The sequence below is a fragment of the Trametes versicolor genome (assembly GCF_000271585.1).
Source record: "Trametes versicolor FP-101664 SS1 unplaced genomic scaffold TRAVEscaffold_9, whole genome shotgun sequence".
Lineage (NCBI taxonomy): Eukaryota > Fungi > Basidiomycota > Agaricomycetes > Polyporales > Polyporaceae > Trametes > Trametes versicolor.
This window is the reverse complement of record NW_007360329.1, coordinates 1,736,582-1,754,095: the sequence shown is the minus strand read 5'-3', so window position 1 is coordinate 1,754,095 and position 17,514 is coordinate 1,736,582. Positions and strand designations below refer to the sequence as shown.

The window sequence follows — 17,514 nt, the reverse complement described above, 5'->3', positions numbered from 1 at the left end:
GTTGAAGATTGTCGCGTTGGTTCTCCTGTGCAGCAGCGGCTCTGCATATCCCGCCTACTGCTCTGGGATCGCTTCCATGATGGCCTTTCCTTCAGTTTCCTCTACTGTCGCGTCTGCGCTTCTGGATGTGTCGAATACCATTGTCGTTCCTCACACTGGTCGTCTTTAAATGCAAGTCCCGCGACGTCGCTTGCGAGAGGCATGACATATCCGATACATCGTTGACTCCTGCGACGGAATCGTTTTCTCCATGGATTGAGCCAGCTCCAGAGTCTTCGCCTTTTGGCAATGCGTATAGGGCCGGTAGGTCTCGGGAACTGCAGTGTTGGATAACGCCTGTGACTGGCAAGTGGATGAGGTAGAGTGCACACAAGACAGGTTGCGGCTGTGAAAAGGTTCGAGTGACGGCCTTGGCATACGCTTGCTGACTTGGGCCCGGGTTCCATGCATACGCGGCAGGCCCAGTATTCATGGCGTTCATTGCGGCGTGGACCCTCCTAGAATTGAGCGGAACTCGCTGGAAATGCGAAGGGTCTATCAGCACAGTGTATAGGGAATAATACGCTTGTACTCACGAGCTCCAGTGGGGCGCGCTGTGGACTTTCAGCATGTGGGTGTTTGTGTACCCCGGCTTCTTGAACGTCTTCGTGCAAAGCACGCCCTCCTTGTCCCAGTAGGGACAGCGGTACTTGGCATGGAGGTGCTTCTGCCCGACGTGATCCACAAGCGCGTTACCAGGAACAAGCTTCTTCTGCGCGGGGCACCAGAGACACTTGACCCCCGTGGGCGAATGAAGAGCACCTTCGACGTAGTGGGTTTTGAGGTGCGTCAAGTTGTCTGTACGCCGGGACGCGTTGAGGATCCCGGTGCATCCCTCTACAGGACAGCCGACGTTCGGGCAGTCCGGGACGAGCAGCGCGTCGACATCCTCGCGAGACCGACGACGCGCACGCTTGTGCTTTGCCGCAGACTTCGAGTTCGATCTGCGTTTACGCAATTTGACGGCGGGCGCCGTGCTCGGCCCTGCTGTAGGGTGGGTCGCCGCTTGATCCATAATCTTCGCCTTCTTAGGTGGAGGCAAGTAGGAATCCTCTAACGTAAAGCTAGGGGCCCGAACTCGCTTCAACCCACACCAGGTATCTGTCGCAGGACCGTCGTCGCTCAGACATATGAGCTGGTCGGGTATGGCATCGAATGCGGCATCCAGCCAGGGGTCGGCGGCCTCGGTCGGTCCGACATCTGGGAGAAAGAAACGTTCTGCATTCCGGGGGTGAGACGATACTTGCCCGGGGTTTGGTCCAACTGCTGGGACGTTCTCCTTGCCGTATCCGTGGAACGTGATGTTGCAGGCTTCGGGACCACGTATGAAGGCCTGAAAATGGTGGTGAGTTGCTGTGTATGCTGTTATGATCAGTGACCGACTCACGTCCTTGATCCCTTCTGGCGCAGTTACTGGGGTAACAGGAGTTACGTGGGCCCGCCCCCGCCCTTGGGTCCTCACCCACCGCGACACCGGGGATTGAACTTCAGATAAAGTCAGATCATCCTCCAGTGTAATGGGGGAGACTCGGAGGTGGGCTTTTGGGTGGAGGCGCGAGTCATACGGGTAAGAAAACACATCCCCGACTATCCCGCGCAGCCCACGTGAATCGTAGCCACCAGTGCCTGCGCCCGCGCTGGCTTGCGGGAACTTCGGAGCGTCGTAAGTATAGGTACATCATAGCTAAGAGTTGGCACTGACTGGGTTTGCCTTGAATTGAGCGAAATCGACGAGGTCCATGTCGAGAGGAGGGGTCTCGGGCGCGGCACTGGCAGGCGACTCTTCCGAGACTAGGGGGGACAGGTAGGCGACATCGGAGACGAACGGGAAGTAGCCGACAAAAGACATTTGAAGACAGAGTATGGAGAGGGAAAGTGATGTCTGGGTGGGTGGGTGGGGGATATGTGCGGAAAGTATTGAGGGGGTTGTGGTTGAAGTGGTGAGGTGAGTGCCGCCCGTGGGTGAAGACATTTATGGCAACGCGGTTCGGCAGACGCCGTCACCCCGTGGCTAACATCGATGCACACGACATCCTTCAACAGCGTTACTTCCAGTTAAACGCATCCATATATATTTCCTAAGACGAGGCTAGCATGCGGGGAGAGAATGGGAGGCATCGGAGGTCCCCGGTTGGCCCTGCCGGGCAGCCCGCAGCCCATGGTCTCCTCACGACCACCGTTCATACGTAGCGCGTAGCGCGTGGACCCCGCGAAGTAGTCAAACACTTTTTCTGAGCGTCGTGAACATCCGCCGGTGCCTCGCTACGACATGTAGTCGAGCCTCGATCAGTACGCATCCCAGAGCGCGTAGTTAACGAGGCGCTCTGTGGCCTCGGGGGTCCAGCTTCGTCTGCGAGGCTTGATTTCGGCCCCAGTATGGATTATTGTAGCGAATGCATGCAATATATACGCGGCGGTTAACAACGTTGATAGCATTCGAGGCGAGTACACAAGCGAGCCGATACAGCAAATATCACGAGGGCCCTATATATGGGTGCAAGTCCAAGTAATGTCCAGCATGGGATCTACAGTAGAATATGCATTGTTGAAGTACATATGACCTGCCATGCATGTCGCGCGAGGTAACACTAGACGGAAAGGTGAGTATGAAGTATACCAAGAATAATCGAGACAACTCACCAATCACGGCACCCAGTGAACCCCCCTGTGAGACTCTCTCATATGCTGCGTCTGCCAACTCGAACGAGACGACTGCCAGCCACACCCGATTGGGCACAGGTATGGGCGGCCGAGGTGATTCTCCTCCATATGCTTCAGCAGCCCCTTCCCCGGGACGACCTCCTGACACGCATCAAAGACGCATACCAGATCCGCAGAGCTCTTCAAATCCCCGACGTCGAAGTGCTCCTCGAGATGGGTGCGGTTCTCGTCGTGCGTGTAGGGATTCCACTCCTCCTCACAGCCTTCGACGTCGCAGGCTTGCGACAGCATACCGGTCACCTTGTACTTGTTGACCTCCTCGCGGGTACGTCGCGCCCTCTTCGGCTTGGTGCGCAAGTTCTTCGGAGATGCCTTTTCAGGGCGCGCCTTCCTCGCTGAAAGCGCCGCACCAGCTTGAGGCGACGCTACGTGCACTCCTGCGGCCTGACGAGACGGCCCCGCGACTGGACCCTCCTGTTCCGTGGGGTATGAGACTGCGGAAGCATCATGTCGCCGCGTTACAGAAGCCTTGCCGTTTGAGCCCTTTCGCTTCTTCGGAGGGGGTAGGGGAAGCGTGGCGCTCTCGGCGTAGCTCGTGGTTGGGGAGGCCCGCTTCCGGCTGCTCCTCCGCAACTGTGTCGCAGCGGGAGCTTCGGCCTGGACTGTCGCCTCTCTCGGAGCGATTGGCACGAAATATGACGGCCCAGTGAGAGCGGCACGACCCTTCGTACGCGTACGCATGAGTGCGGTTGGTTCGCGTGCGGTGTCGTGGACGGCCGGTTGGCTAGGAGGGTGAGAAGAAGGACCGGCAAGGTTTGAGACATATCCACGAGGGGGCTCAGGCAGCGCCCCGACGATCTGCGTGACCTGCAGGAACTCAACGTCGCCATGCAAGCCAGAAATTGTTCCAGGCCAATCCTGCGCTCCGGCCCCGGGAGAGAGGTGGAAGCGCATCTTGAAAGGGTCCTCGTCAATCGTCTCGCGGCCCGGAATTGGCGCGGTGTTCTCTTGAACGACCCTATGGGGCGTATAGTCGTCGATGTAGGCTCTCCCATAGAGTGCATCGTTGGGCAGGGACTGAGGGAAATGTTCTGTGGGACGAGCGAAGTAGTCCCACGAGGACGCGGGAGCATCTTGCGCAGGAAGACCGGACTCATAAAGCTACACAGTCCAATCCATGTCAGTCGTGCGAATGTTAGAACTATGCTAGCCACATACCTCCGGGCCTTCGTGGTTGTTCTGGGCCATGGAACTCGACGACCCCGCGAACGTCGCCAGGGGAGAAGGGTTGTCGCCCAGGAGAAGGTCTGAGGCAGGAGAACTTGAAACGGAGCTGGACGCGTATACCTCATCGAGCGGCCCTCGTCGCCCCTCTGCGGGCAGCTGAGATGCTCCCGACTGATCTCCGACCATTGCCGAGGGAAACACCCACCGGTTGTACTGCGAACAATGAGCATGGTCGCTCAAATCCATATATTGGGAACGTCGGAGACTTACCGGCTGCCATGGCAGGGGTTCCTCGACAGGATTGAGGGGATAGTTAATGATTCCGTAGGATTGCGACTCCGGGAATATGAAGGCCGGACTGAGGTGAAGGCCGTCGAATTGGGTGTTGAATGCCATATTGCAAAATTGGGAGGGGTGGAAGAGCGGAGGATGTGGTCAAGGGTGTAGTGAGAGCAAGAAAAGTAGTGAACGGGACGTCGTGTGGCTGAGCTCATGAGTAGCGGAAAACAAACAAACCAACACTCTGCCTAATGCGGCTATGCGGGGTGCGGCCCAGCGTCAAACGTCTTGGCGCCCGCATTGACCTTTCGACGCACTCGACTCTGACACCAACCACATCGATGATGCTTTCGCCGACCACCCTACGTCAAATTCCCTGATCATGGGTGAGCGAGTGCAAGATTTCAGGAGCAAACGTACGCACAAGAACGATCCTCCGAGGTGAAGTGCGACCCTTGGCCCGCTACCCCGGACTCTCCCCGCTAACCGCGACGCAGCCCACGGACGGATCGCGCGCCAACGCGCAGCCGCGAGTCCGGCGTATCCGCTGTTCAGAGGAGTCATGTTGAATTCGTCCATGGCGAGCTCAAACGCGCAGTGTCGATGGGCGAATGGGAGGATCGCGGCGGTAGGTTGTGGCTGGAATTTGCTCGTTAATTCGTGCTAAATCTCGTCGACGTCTAGGTGTCGCCGCGCGCGTGGAGTACGCAACCTGCAAGCTCCAGAGCACGACAGCAGTGTATTCCCATTATCGCCGCCACCGCGGTGGTCATCGTTGAGGGCCCCAAACCATAATCCGTCTTTGGCTCTCGCGTTATGGAATAGTGCGTACACTTCTTGTTTCGTTGTTAATGCTTGCATCCATTTCATCTGTGCTACAGATAAAGTCCTGGATGGTGCGGAGCGAGCTTCAGCAGTCGCATGGTCGGCGCGCATGACTCCAGCCACCGAACACCTCCCGCATCTCCAATCGTGGCTCAAACAGGGCATGCAAAGAATGCTGCAATATACTCTGACGCGAGGCGAGTCTCTTTGATGATATGTGCGTCAGCGACAAGACTCATCGTGCTCTTTACACAAAGAGGCGAAGTTTCGGACAATGCTCAGGAAAGGAGCGCGTTCCGAAACGCCGCCTGCAACATATGTAGCGCCTTCCGTCGACAGTCGCGCTGACGCGCAACTCAAACAACACCTGCGACTCCTTTCGCAAAGCGGGAGACGCGTCGCGACCGCGACAACGCCGAAGCGTGAACCGAGGACGTGAACGCGCAGGAATCGCACGTTTCGCTCAAAGCTCAGGGTACAGCACGTTACGCTGGATAAACATTCCTACGTAACGTGGGCACGCCTGCCCGGTGAGTTCCCCAGATATTTCTCTTTCTCTTGGGCGCGGAAGGCGTGTGGCTCTACCACCACAGAATCACGGATAGGCGCCCATGTACGGTTGGAATTATAGACGCCCACGACGCGTGTTCTCGCGTGGACCGCGGAGTGGGCGATCGCGCATACGTGTCGCTCAAAGTGTGGCAAATTCATATATATGGCTATCTCTCCTGAGCTCGTTGTCGGTGTGCTCAGGATGAACATTGTCATGAGAGGCAGACGTACGGTTGTATCTCGCTACCACGCCGTCAGGATCTGCTAGATCGAGTCGTCTTCGCTTGCGATGGTCTCGCAGATCATGCCATCGTGTGTTCCGGTCATTAGCACATTTTCGCGGCCGTCGAGAGCATGCTAGAGAGTTTCCGAGAGAGCTGAGATTCGAATGAGTGTGGCATGGTCAAGAGGCGAGCGTTGTTAGACGCTGATCTTAGCCACATCCTTCACATGCATTTACGCGATGTGATTGGACGGCTCGGGCGCGTTGCCTGGATGCGCCTGTGCCAGGGGGTGACAGGGTATATATGCGCCGGGGATTGGAACCTCGGAGGAAATCCTTTGTCCTCCTACCTCCATCTCCCCGCTCGCTCGCCCCTCTCCCTCTTGACCAGTCGCTCTCAGCGCATCCTGAACCCGTCCGCGAGATACTCTCTTTCGCCTATGGCCCGTTGCGCTTCCACTTCTCAACAGTCTTCGTTGCTGGGACTGGCTCCCCGTCTTCAACCTCCTGAGCTGAGTGTCGAGGTCTCATCTTGCTCTCGTCTTAGGTTGCTACAACAGAGCAAGAACGCCGAGTTCATCATACTAGGCACATCGTACGTCTTCCCCTCTCTGCTCTCCAGCAGATCGTCATCGACGACAGCACCTTCACGGAGCCTGTCTGAGATACGACTATCAGGATTGAGGTGGCAGCTTTTCTTGGTCGGTGAGCACTTCGACCTCTCTCCTTATCCCTTCTCTGCAACTGCCCGTGCGCCTCTGCGGCCGCCGGGCCAGTTTGCGCCATCGCCATGCACACTCGTGGGTCTCATAGGATGCTGGGTAAGAAGACGAGACAATAGAGGTGAGACTTCATGCTACGACTCCCTATATTTCACTCTTGTTGTGGAGTTCGAGGTCCACCTCGAACGCGTCAATTCATGCTTATTGTCTCACACAACGCTGATAGGCGCGGGTAGGCGTCATGCCCGACCGCGGCTCGCTCTGGGTCCATACAAGCTGGCCAACATTCTGATCGTAAGTGCCGACTGTAGAGCGTCTGGCGCCCCGGGATTTCTACGGGGCCCACACCAGTAAGCATGACCTCATTTTTGACGAACGGAGCGTGCTAACTCGGAAGTCCCTTTGTTGGGCTGCGACATACCGCCGTCGCCGACGTCAAATGACCTCCGCGGTCTGTCGACCCCTGCAGCAGCGTGCACCTCAGCACCCGGGAAAGCCCTCGTGAATACGTTCGACTCGCGCAGCAACGTCAGATGAGCTAAACGTACACGGGAGGCTGCGCTCCAGGCGGATATGCAAGCGTCTGAGGGGCCTTGGTCATGGATCACGGCTATGGCCAGGCACGACCCTTGGATGTTGAAGACGCACTGGGCATCGTCCGGTGCCCAAGGACCCTCGCAGTAACTGGATATCGTGGACCCTGCTCATGGCCGACAAAGCTCCTAGAACTCGAGTGTTAAGACCGCTTGAGATGCCCGCGTGAGCGATCGCACTGCAGGCAAAGCAACGTTAACAGCGTGTTCTCTTTTCCTCCCCACTCGTCGCGTGCGCCTGGGCTCGTGCATACTTGACCAGCGTCGAGCCTGGGTTGGAAGTGTGGACCTACGTGCAGTGGGGTCCACGGGATGTCGCCGTAGCCTCGGATGTGTAGACCTGGGCGGTATGCAATTGAAGGTCGCCATCGCACACCCTTTGTAGGCGGCCTACGTGTGCACTCCGTGTTCGCTCGCGTCGAGGGGGGTGGTATAGTGGCACGAGTACGAACGTTGTACAGAGATGAGAAGACTGGACTTCAGATAACCCATATATACGCATCGTGTATCGTACAAAAGATGTCCAGTTTTATATATACATCTAGAAGTTACATGTGGTGCAATAATCTACAACACGACCAAATACGCTCGGCACGCCGGGGCGAGAAGGCGGCCCCGAGAGAGCGGCGTTCGTGAAGGTCAGACAAGGCAGAGGTGATATGCTACTGTCATCGCGAGAACATGTACAAGTCAGCGAGCGCTCGAGGTTCCGGATCGAAGAGAAAGCACTTACCCTCAGTGATCCCTTCTCGCGTGCGTAGTCTGGTCCTTCGCCCGGCTCCCCCTCCAATGGTCCGGACAGTCTTCCCCGAAGATGGGGCACAGGTACCCATACTTGATATGGTCCCGCTCTATGTGCGCCATCATCTGCGTCCCCGCGAAGGGCAGCCCGCAGTTTCCCCAGCCGCAGACCAGCGGGTTCGCACTCGAGAGCAACGCGATCGCGTAGTGCTTCGCCTTTATGTGGTTGCGGTTGTTGTCGCCCGAGGTGGGGCGGTGCAGGAAGCCGCAGTTAGGGAAGCCACAGGTACTCGCCGTGAGCCCGGGGACGAGGGTGGTGGCGATCTCTGCGTTTGTACGGCGCGCGCGCTTTACGCGTGGTGCGGGGGCGAGAACGGGGGCGGGGGCGGGGGCGGGAGGAGCAGGAACGGGGGCGGGAGGAGGCGCAGGAACGGGGACGCTGCCAGGGGTTTGGGCGTCGCCGGCCTCTTCCGCGGCCTCTGTGTATGCCTCGGCACCTTCTCTGGCTTCTTCTGTGCCAACACTGTACTTCCCCGACGTAGGGTTGGACGAACTAATCGCGACGTCGACAGGCCCTAGGTGATCCGCGACGACAACCATCGTGCGGGTGGATTCGTAGGCTTCCGCCGTTTGAAGTTGCTCGGGCTCTCCCTCTTGCGTTTCCATCTCCGTGGTGTCCCCTTGCAGAACTACGACCTCCCCTCCATCCGTCCTTGTCCGCTTGTGAGGATGCGTGGCCTCAAGGTCTTGGTCCATGTCGCTCGTCGGAGAGCGCTTGTTGGACCGGTGAGGCGATGGCGGGGGTAGGGCGACGTCAGCATCAGAGACGGCATGCCGAGTTTGAAGAGGCCCCGATGTCAGGCTTGGAGCATTTGTGGGAACCGAAGATGAAGCGGCACGGGCAGAGCGCGCCAGACGCCTGCGACGACGTACGGGGGGTTCCCGGGAGATGGGCTTGCTGGTCGGAGGTGGGAACGCGAACGTTTCGAACTCTTCGTCTGGCCGGGTGCGAAACAGAACATTGTTCCTCTCATCCAGCCAGGTATCCGGACCCACTGGGCCGTCAAATGGTTTGCGTGTCGACGCGTAGATCGACACGAGGCGGTCTGCGAGGTCGCTAGAAGCGGCAGCACCCCAGCACCCCAGCTCGTGTTCTGCGACGTCAACAACCTCTGACGCGGGACGCTCAATGTTTGTGCCGAATATGGCCTCCGAAAGCAGGCGAGAAAGAGCTTGGGTGGACTCAAACACTGCGACTGCGTTCTCCACGCTCCAGGAAGACTTGAGGGCGTGTGAGACGATATAACAGGGCACGTAATAACTATAGCCACATACCTGAGCGATGGACTGGTCCTGTCCATTTCCCATATCTCCCTTCTCGTGGAGTGCCGCTGGGAGCAGAAATCCTGCTGCAACTCCCCCTTTTCCTTGAAGGTGTGCGGGCGACAACGCGTTCGACGAGGTAGATGCGGCGGCGGAGGAGGCGGAGGAGGCGTTGTTCGATACGGAGTGCATGTTGTCAGATAGAAGCTGGTGTGTGGATGGAAAGTATAGGGTGGATGTTGCGAGGTAATGCGCTGAGAGGGGAGTGAGGCGACGAGGATGGTGGGTAGTGGGTAAGATGTGTGAGGGTTGGTCTGGGGAGGAGAGAGCGAATTTATACACCTACCACTTTAGGGAGTTGGGCGCCATCACATGAACATCGACGCACTCGAATCCCATTGTGTACATTGACGCCGTGCATCGATTGGCCTGACATATTCCGGCACGTTTCCTGACCAAATATCAGCACACGAGACCGTGCGATTGTTTGCGACTCACCAAAAGTGTGCTACTGGATCGGCCGCGGCCCCAGACGTGCGCCCCGTAGTTCTGACCGTGAACCAAAAGGCATGATGTACGACCACAACCCGCGAAGCGATGCGCGAACGAGTATTGGAAAGAGACACTCGTGCTCTCACACTTCCGGAAGCTAGCTTTCCACATTTCTCCCTCGTATTGGCAGAGTCGTCCTGTGGTATCAAGGGTGACGGATGCGCGGCGAGCGGGCCATCCAGAGAACGATTCATACAGAGATCTCAGAAAAATATGTCCCTTGAAGAGCAATGGTGGGTTATCGACGGCTTGGGAGTAACATGCAATCTAGTACGGCCCAAGAGCGCAGTGGTGTGTGCAGAGATTGTAGAAGCCAAGTATCGACAGTCTGTGCGGTGGGTTCCATCGTCGTATTCATCTCCATCGTGTTCAGCTATATACGCAGCCTACACTCGCAATGGAGTTGCACGTCGTCCGAGTCTTTCGCTCTTGCAATTGGTTCGATTCACGACTTGAAACGAATACGACAAACACTGTACGTACCCTTTCTCTCTCACAAAGGCACAAAGGTCACCATGATCAGCTTAGTGACTACATACACATCCGACTGCTACGGCGAGCTCCGCCCCACCAAAACGTCCCAATACGCGTCACCATACAACGCTCTCTCACGAAAGCAAGAACCATTCAGAATGAATGCAGGCCTCCGTACATTGAGAACGAAAGATCCTTCGGCTCTCTATCAGGACACTGCAAGAGACCTGCAGCGATGGTATCGCGAAAGAGAACCAAGGTCTATGTTCAAACATATCTTTCCGCGAGTGAGGCGTGTTTTGGGCGTGTAGGCAGAGACACTCGTTCAGACGACTCCCTGGCGAGCAGCACATTTCAAGGCACCATGAAATCGTTTTTGGTGTCCTTTCGCCATGAAGATGTGAGCGATCAGGTGGCACACGTCGACTTCGTCGATGAAGCTGAACTCTTGACCTCCGCTTGCGTGATGTAGCACCCTACATATCTGCGCCAAGGCGATTGCCCGACCCCTACTCCCCGTCTCCGCCTCGGGCACAGTGAGTACGACACGCCGAATAGGGAGTACTTTCGAGGCCTGACGTTGAGATATATACGGAACCCGCGCGCGATGAGGTGGACGTTTCATAAACTACATGTTATATTACAAGTTATAGGTACATGGTACACGAATATACAAAGCGCTATAGTCCTCCCGTCGCGCGACTACGGTGATATAACATCGAGACCGAGAACGCCTCATGATTACGCCCTGCGCGACGAAACCAAGCCGGTCAGCACATTGCACGAGAGGAACGTCATAACGTTACTCACGGCGGTCGCCATCCCTTGTGATTCCTGGCCAGATGTTGCGGTAGATCCCCGCTACGGCTCGATGCCCACGTAGTGCAGCCCTCAACGGGGCAGGTGTACGCCTGGCCCACATGGTCCTTGTGGAGGTGGGTGATCATGGTAGTCCCCGGCTTCCGCGTCTGCGTCCACGGCTTACCCTTCCCCTTCCGCATCATGCACCCTGCCCAAAGGCACGGCAGAGACGCATTGTTGTCGAGTGCCCCCTCCGGATAGTGCAGCTTGAGGTGGTTGCGGTTCGCGTCGTGCGTCAATGGGTCAAACATCGTCGTGCAACCATCGACGGGGCAGTGGACCTTTTGCAGGTCCGTGCGCGTGACTGCTGCGACCTGGGCCTTGGTTCGCCGAGCCCGCTTCGTACACATCCCCGTCGCGGCAGTCTCATCGTCGGCGTGATCACTGTCGTCGTCGACCTCCGAGTCAGCGTCCGAGTCGTCCACCGCAGATTCGTCCGTTTCCGCTGCTGACCCACGGAAGTTCGAGGGACCCGCAACTGGTGATGCGGGGCGCGGTGCAGCGACAGCTCTGGACGCGCGATTCGCCTCCACGACCGGGCGGGTAGGTGTCGTTCGGCTCATTGATCTGGGGCCCTTGGACTTCTTGGATGGTCGAGGGGGTGTCCTCGGCGTGTCCTCTTCCGATCGAAGACGTTTGCCGCCGCCCAGTTGCATCGTCGGCTGAGCGGGGTTGACCATAGGCGGTGCATCCTCTATCAGACCGGACGGTCCCGCTTGGGGAAGAGGAGCCGACATGATCGTTCGAGGCGCGGTGTCGAACGCGTGTGCGAGTGGGGACTGGGGGCCGCGTCCAGTAGTAGACGAGGGGAAGGGAAAGGACGTGGAAGGATGACTGTTGATTCGCGCGACAACCTCTGCGGGCCGGGTGGAGTAGTCGTACTCGAACGGGAGAGGCAGTAAGTCCGGACCCTCCTGCTGGTGTTCAGGTAGATACCCGTGCAAGAGATGGTCGACGACGGCTCCTGTCTCGAGCACGAAGTTGTTCTCCTCGTAGCCAGGTAGGTCGTAGCTGGGGATCCCCGCGTCGAGGGTCCAAAAGTCTGCGCCGTATGCGCTCCAGTCGGGCTCGTCCCCAACGCCATCGGTGAGACTGAGATGGCGGTAGTGCGTATAGCCACTTCCATCGGCATCGAAAGCGGACGACTGAACGAACCGAACATATGAGCTACGGGGATGTCGTCTAGATCTTTAGCCACCCACTCACCTGGATGATACTCCCTCCTTCGTCGCCCTGCGTCCCGTACTGCTCTGATAGGGTGGAAAGTGATGCAGAGGAACTATACCCTTCGTCGTGTTCTGCTTGGTCACTGAACGACGCGTCGAGCAAGTGACTTTCGGGCTGATCCAGCGACCCTTCCCCCATCCAGTCCTACCGTGGGTGAGTGTCGGTACCCTGTCCAGAGCAAGCCTGCGGAGCGCTGCAGGAGACTCACCGAGAACCTCGGGCGGTGGAGCGAGTCGCGTTCATCGCGAGTTGAACGGGATTGCGACGAGTGGGGAGCGCTGGAGGAAGTGGAAACGGCGAAGTTCGTAGAGATCATGTCGAGGTCTGGGTCGGTTTTGAGGGTGCGGAAGTGTATATGGGTGTGTGTAGATTGGCGAATTTTCGCGGCAGTAGTTGTAGACACGAGAGTGCAGGGAATCAGGAGAGCGAAGGCGAGTGGTGGAGGGTGAGTGAGTGGGTTTGGGAGGGAGCAAGCAAGCGCCAGGCGTTGTACGCGGCGACCGTTTTGACGCCCTGGCGCAAACATGACCATCGACGCACCCGACCCTCTCTCCGACCGCGTTCTCAGATCCAGAACGTTGCTCTTGAGCAGAAGACCTACTTCAGATAAGTATACATGTCACTTTGACTTGATTTATCACTCACCAGGAGGTCTCGCGCCGCTAGCCGCCGTCTGTGCGGTGAGACGACACAAGGGGCGATCGCAAACGCGTAGCTCATCGCCAGCTTTCCGGGCTATCAGCCTGGGGCCGCAACGCATATTGGCGGCGGAAAAATGTCGCCTAGAATCGTGCACGGGGCGAGCCTACTCAGCCCCCAATGCTGAAGCAAGCGTTGAGCCAGGGGGATGTGGGTCGGCGAGCTCCACCTGGCTGCGCGGTGAGCTATATAAGCCACCAGCTCGTCTCCGTTCTGATCACCCTTGTATTCAACACCGTAGTGCATCAGATTGACACACTCTACCCTTTCAAGGAGGAAAGGGCGTGTTTGGAACACCTGAGAAGGGTGCGTGTCCCGTCTTCGCACATTCGTCACCACGGCCGACTCATCATCTCCTGTAAGCGACCATACTTCAAACCGACGCGATCAGAAAAGAAAGCATGGAATGGGCATCGCAGAAGACGTTTCGCTCGGAAAGAAAGCATTGAGGCCGAAGAAGCTAACCGATGGGCTCAAATTCAGCGTGTACGACAAACCAATCAATTAGTTCACCCCAGTAACAAGGATTACTCTAACCACAACGCGTAAAGAGCGTCATGGAGAGGGCCTTGATGCCCCTGATTTCAAGGTAAGCAGCCTTTTTCATTCGCACGCACTATTCCAGTGCCTTTGTCCTCGGTGACGATTCGGAAGACGCCCGAGGGACGCCTTCCGAACCGACATCAACGCAGCGCGAAAAATACACCAGGAGCTCAGTCATGCAAGCGTACCTTTCAGTGGAACTGCGACACTTTTTTTCCTGGAACCACCATTCAGAATCTGCTGTTCTTTGCGCATACTGCATATCGCGCGAGTCTCGTACCGCGTACATCGCAGACGCCCATAGCGCGTAGCCGGGCGGGTTAGCGCTCGCCGCTGACTTACCTCTACACGTCCACTACATCCAAGACGGTAAAGCACCCACCGATTATACATCTGTCTGCAGATTAGAGGTGCTCACAGCAACAAGCTGAACATGCTAGCGCATTGTCAACCTAGAGGCTACGCGATGCGTGGGGATCGAGTCAGCTCTCGACTTTTTCTACGTGTCTCACACCATATGTACCAGTGGCCCATTTGCGCGTTCACCGTACCTGAAAACCGGGCGTGCATAGCGAGACCAGCCAGATGAAGGGTGCCTCAGAGTTATGCAGATGAGAGTGAGAAGGAAAGCTGGCTCGTCGTTCGATGAGCGGTGCCGCTGTCACGGCAGGGGACGGAGATCAACGCGCGTCTCTCCGATGCTCTTGTTCTCCTGCCACCATGCCGACGCTCTCAGTCTCCTCAGGCCTCCGGTCTTCAGCACCTTCTCTGAACGCCTGCGTGGACCTTCTCGCCTAAGTGTTGTTTCTTGTCCCTGACCTGGCCTCATCCAGATCATCTGCTCGCTGTATGTCGACTTCCGCCACGTCACCGGTCATGCCGCCTCCTCCATACCCCTGTGGCGACCCCCAAGGCTACAGCTCTCGTCTGTCGCAAGATACCGCGGCGGCTCCAATGGAGTTTTTGCGTTCCAGACATCCGAATCTCCGGACCTCTTCACGGATGGCAATACTCCCCAGGACGTGGTTTCCCCAAGTCGGGCCTCTCCTCGGCTCTCTATGGCATACGTCCAAACATCGACGACGTATGGTGGGCCTCAGGTAAGCACCTTCGCTGCCTCGTTGAATGAAGGAACGCCACTCCCCCCGAACTTGCGAGTACACGGGACGGGGCCCGGGGTCGAGCAGCAATGTCATAACGTATGAGCAGTGCATGGGAGTAGAGCGGCGATTAATGCTATCAATCGTACTCATTACTTCTCGCTCATTGTGCGCTGTTTCCTTATTCCTGGTGAGTGGATATTTGCACAGAGGTGCTCCCCGCAATTCCACTGCCAATCCGAGAGTAGCATCCCTACCAGTCCCCCTGGAGTCGTCCACAAGGAGTCTACATGTAGATTCGAGTGTGGCGCTCGGGGCCAATGTCGCATCGCCGATCCCCGTGTCGTGACTGCTGTAAGATGGTGAAGGTCACCGGACGCAGGGACGGACCGGATCATATATAACCGTACCGACTGCTTCCCTTCGCCGCCAACGACACTTCGATGCCGTATCGTGGGCATGTTTGATATTGCGTCTGCAATGCCCGCTTCCGGCCAGGTTCCCCCCAAAGCAGTGCTGAAACCGGCGACGACGGAATCAAAGACAGCAGTTCGATCTACGGATCCTACTTATTTGCTCGACTGCATTGCTGCACAGCATTGAAGCACAGGGTGGAACAAACCCAGGCGGAGAGACCGGGCAATTTTCGGGGCACGTTGGCAGGCCAGCTTCGCTCGCAGCGGCTTCTTTGACAGCCATCTGCTGCCGGGAATGGGCGCCGAGGGTGACATCGGCGGTGCTGACGTTGACGATGGTGAGGAGCCAGCGCAATCGAGGCGTGATCGGGCCAGATACCGGTGACTGGAGCGCAGACGTCGCGCACGACTGATGCTGGACCCCTTCCTCGTGTCGGAAGCGTCCGAGGGCGCAGCTGACTGCAGGACAGCTTCGACCTGTTCGCAATGATCATCATTCCTACGCCCTTCCCGTCGGGACCCGGGAGTGGAGAACATATAACACCCGGCTGTGCTCTGTCCAAACCTCCTCACCCGACGTAATGCCCGTCACCGCACGTCTCCCCGTCGAGCTGCTCGCTCACATCACCTCTTACCTAGGAGACGACCGCACTACTCTTCGAAGCCTGTGCGTCTCCAGTCATGCTCTACACGCGGTGTCCTATCCTATCCTCTTCTCTGTCCGGGACTTCCGCGCACTTGGTACTCCCTACTTGAAGCCATTCCTCGTATATCTCAGCGAACTTCGAATTGGCTGGAGGCCGGACATGCATGGCGCGAAGGATGCGAACGTCCTCGCGCGATTCCTAGCGCCCCATCTATCTGCGGAGGCTACCCCGCGCTTGCGCAAACTGACCATACGAGGCATCGGGGCAGACGGGATGGTGTATCTCAACACCCTGGGCGACACTCTCAAGGACCTCTCGATGCTGACAACACTGCACCTCAACGAGACTTACCATCGTAACATGCGCGACGTGCAGCTCCTCGTCAACGCCCTCCCGCATCTTGCGCACCTGCATCTGAACGCCATTACCTGGGCAAGCACGGAGTTCAACGACTGCGGCGACGACAGCGAGTTCCTTGCGCGCCCCGCGCTCAAGACGCTCCGCGTGTCCCCGGTATACCCGAACTGCATGCTCCCGCTCCTCGCGTGGCTCGCACGCACGCCTACTGCACGCGCCCTGCGCGCGCTCGACGTGCCCTTCACCGCTCGTATCGGCCCTGACGCGCTGTCGCACTTCGGGCCCTCCGTGCACCATTTGAGCGTCCCCCTCCGCGGCCTGCAACGTAAGTCGCACCACGCTCCCCCGGCCCGGGCGTAGCGCATTAAACTCATCACAATCGTCTCACGCAGCGCTCGTTACGATGAAGGATTACACTGCGCTCACCTCGCTCACGCTCTTTGTGCGCGTTGACGACATCCTCATGCGCAGCTACGAGCGCCTGCCAGAGGTCATCGCGACCCTTCCGGCGCCCGCGCTCCTCCGCGAGCTCGAGATCCATGTCCCGTACGAGGCCGCGACTGTCATCTCCGGGCCGCTCGACTGCCTTGCACGCGTGGATGACATCCTTTTCGGCGCCGGCCCTGCGGAGACCATAGCCAAGTTCAATACCGCGGACGCGACCGGTGGCGCACGGGAGACCCAGCGCTTCGAGGCGCTTACGCAGCTGTGCGTAGTCCTTCTCAGGAGCGATTCCTTGAGCAAGGCAGAGCGCGTGGACACCGACTGGGGTGCGCGCCTGCACATGCCGCGCGCGGCCGCGCTCGGACGGCTCGAGGTGCGCTTTGGGCGGGACGAGAGGTACGTTCTTGCGCGCCTGCGTTTGTTGATGGGACATCCTGCTGACGTAGAGTTTCTCTTCGTGTGTGCAGCATGGTGCATGCATTTCCGTGCAGTCGCCCTCCGCAGTCGCGTTGGTTGGTGCCGGTGTATCCGCGGGCGTGAAGACCGAGGGGCCCGCGCACGGAGCGCTGAGGCGCGCCCGGGACTCGGCCGGGACCCCTGGTTATTCGGGGTGTTTTGTCGTGAAGATGACGCGGGGCTCGTTGATGACGATGCGCTTCCTCGCTTGTCTACGTATGGTGTGGCTCGTTCCTGCGTGCTGTTCCTCTGGGAATGTCGGACGTGTTGCGTCAGGTACTCAAGACTTCGATCTAGCAGTGCGCTTGTAATCTATACATGAGACTCAGGAATGATGAACGACTAGGCTCTTATGAGCCGTGGTTCTCGAGGGAGTTTACCGGGTGCAATGCGATCTTGATAGGTCAGCACGCCGTGGTAAACAACTTGTTCAAGATAGTAGGTGTGATGGGGGAGGAGCGCTCCAACGCGGCGGACTCCTGCGCCCTCAGGGACGCTTGCCGGTTGCCCATGTCTAGATGGCCCGGCTGACGAAGAAGGTGCACAACTCACA

At 57.9% G+C, this 17,514-nt stretch overlaps 5 protein-coding genes across 5 annotated transcripts; 1 reads left to right on the top strand and 4 right to left on the bottom strand.

Moving 5' to 3' along the window:
* Positions 1 to 477: 477 nt before the first annotated feature.
* Positions 478 to 1,888, bottom strand: TRAVEDRAFT_50455 (uncharacterized protein; the record flags this gene model as incomplete). The annotated part of the gene is made up of 4 exons (XM_008042966.1): positions 478 to 517; positions 576 to 1,372; positions 1,427 to 1,690; positions 1,742 to 1,888. 4 exons carry the CDS (start codon positions 1,886 to 1,888, stop codon positions 478 to 480), a joined length of 1,248 nt encoding a protein of 415 aa, XP_008041157.1.
* A 794-nt stretch (positions 1,889 to 2,682) lies between these two features.
* Positions 2,683 to 3,948, bottom strand: TRAVEDRAFT_22359 (uncharacterized protein; the record flags this gene model as incomplete). The annotated part of the gene is made up of 2 exons (XM_008042701.1): positions 2,683 to 3,861; positions 3,919 to 3,948. The coding sequence occupies 2 exons, from the start codon at positions 3,946 to 3,948 to the stop codon at positions 2,683 to 2,685; spliced, it is 1,209 nt and encodes a 402-aa protein (XP_008040892.1).
* Positions 3,949 to 7,856: 3,908 nt separating this feature from the next.
* TRAVEDRAFT_22358 (uncharacterized protein) lies at positions 7,857 to 9,377 on the bottom strand (the record flags this gene model as incomplete). Its single annotated transcript, XM_008042700.1, has 2 exons — positions 7,857 to 9,143; positions 9,198 to 9,377. The coding sequence occupies 2 exons, from the start codon at positions 9,375 to 9,377 to the stop codon at positions 7,857 to 7,859; spliced, it is 1,467 nt and encodes a 488-aa protein (XP_008040891.1).
* A 1,640-nt stretch (positions 9,378 to 11,017) lies between these two features.
* On the bottom strand, positions 11,018 to 12,615 carry TRAVEDRAFT_50452 (uncharacterized protein; the record flags this gene model as incomplete). The annotated part of the gene is made up of 3 exons (XM_008042965.1): positions 11,018 to 12,217; positions 12,279 to 12,443; positions 12,508 to 12,615. 3 exons carry the CDS (start codon positions 12,613 to 12,615, stop codon positions 11,018 to 11,020), a joined length of 1,473 nt encoding a protein of 490 aa, XP_008041156.1.
* A 2,894-nt stretch (positions 12,616 to 15,509) lies between these two features.
* Positions 15,510 to 17,328, top strand: TRAVEDRAFT_30593 (uncharacterized protein). The gene is made up of 3 exons (XM_008042793.1): positions 15,510 to 16,386; positions 16,454 to 16,901; positions 16,973 to 17,328. Exons 1-3 carry the CDS (start codon positions 15,639 to 15,641, stop codon positions 17,043 to 17,045), a joined length of 1,269 nt encoding a protein of 422 aa, XP_008040984.1. The 5' UTR covers positions 15,510 to 15,638; the 3' UTR covers positions 17,046 to 17,328.
* Positions 17,329 to 17,514: the final 186 nt, after the last annotated feature.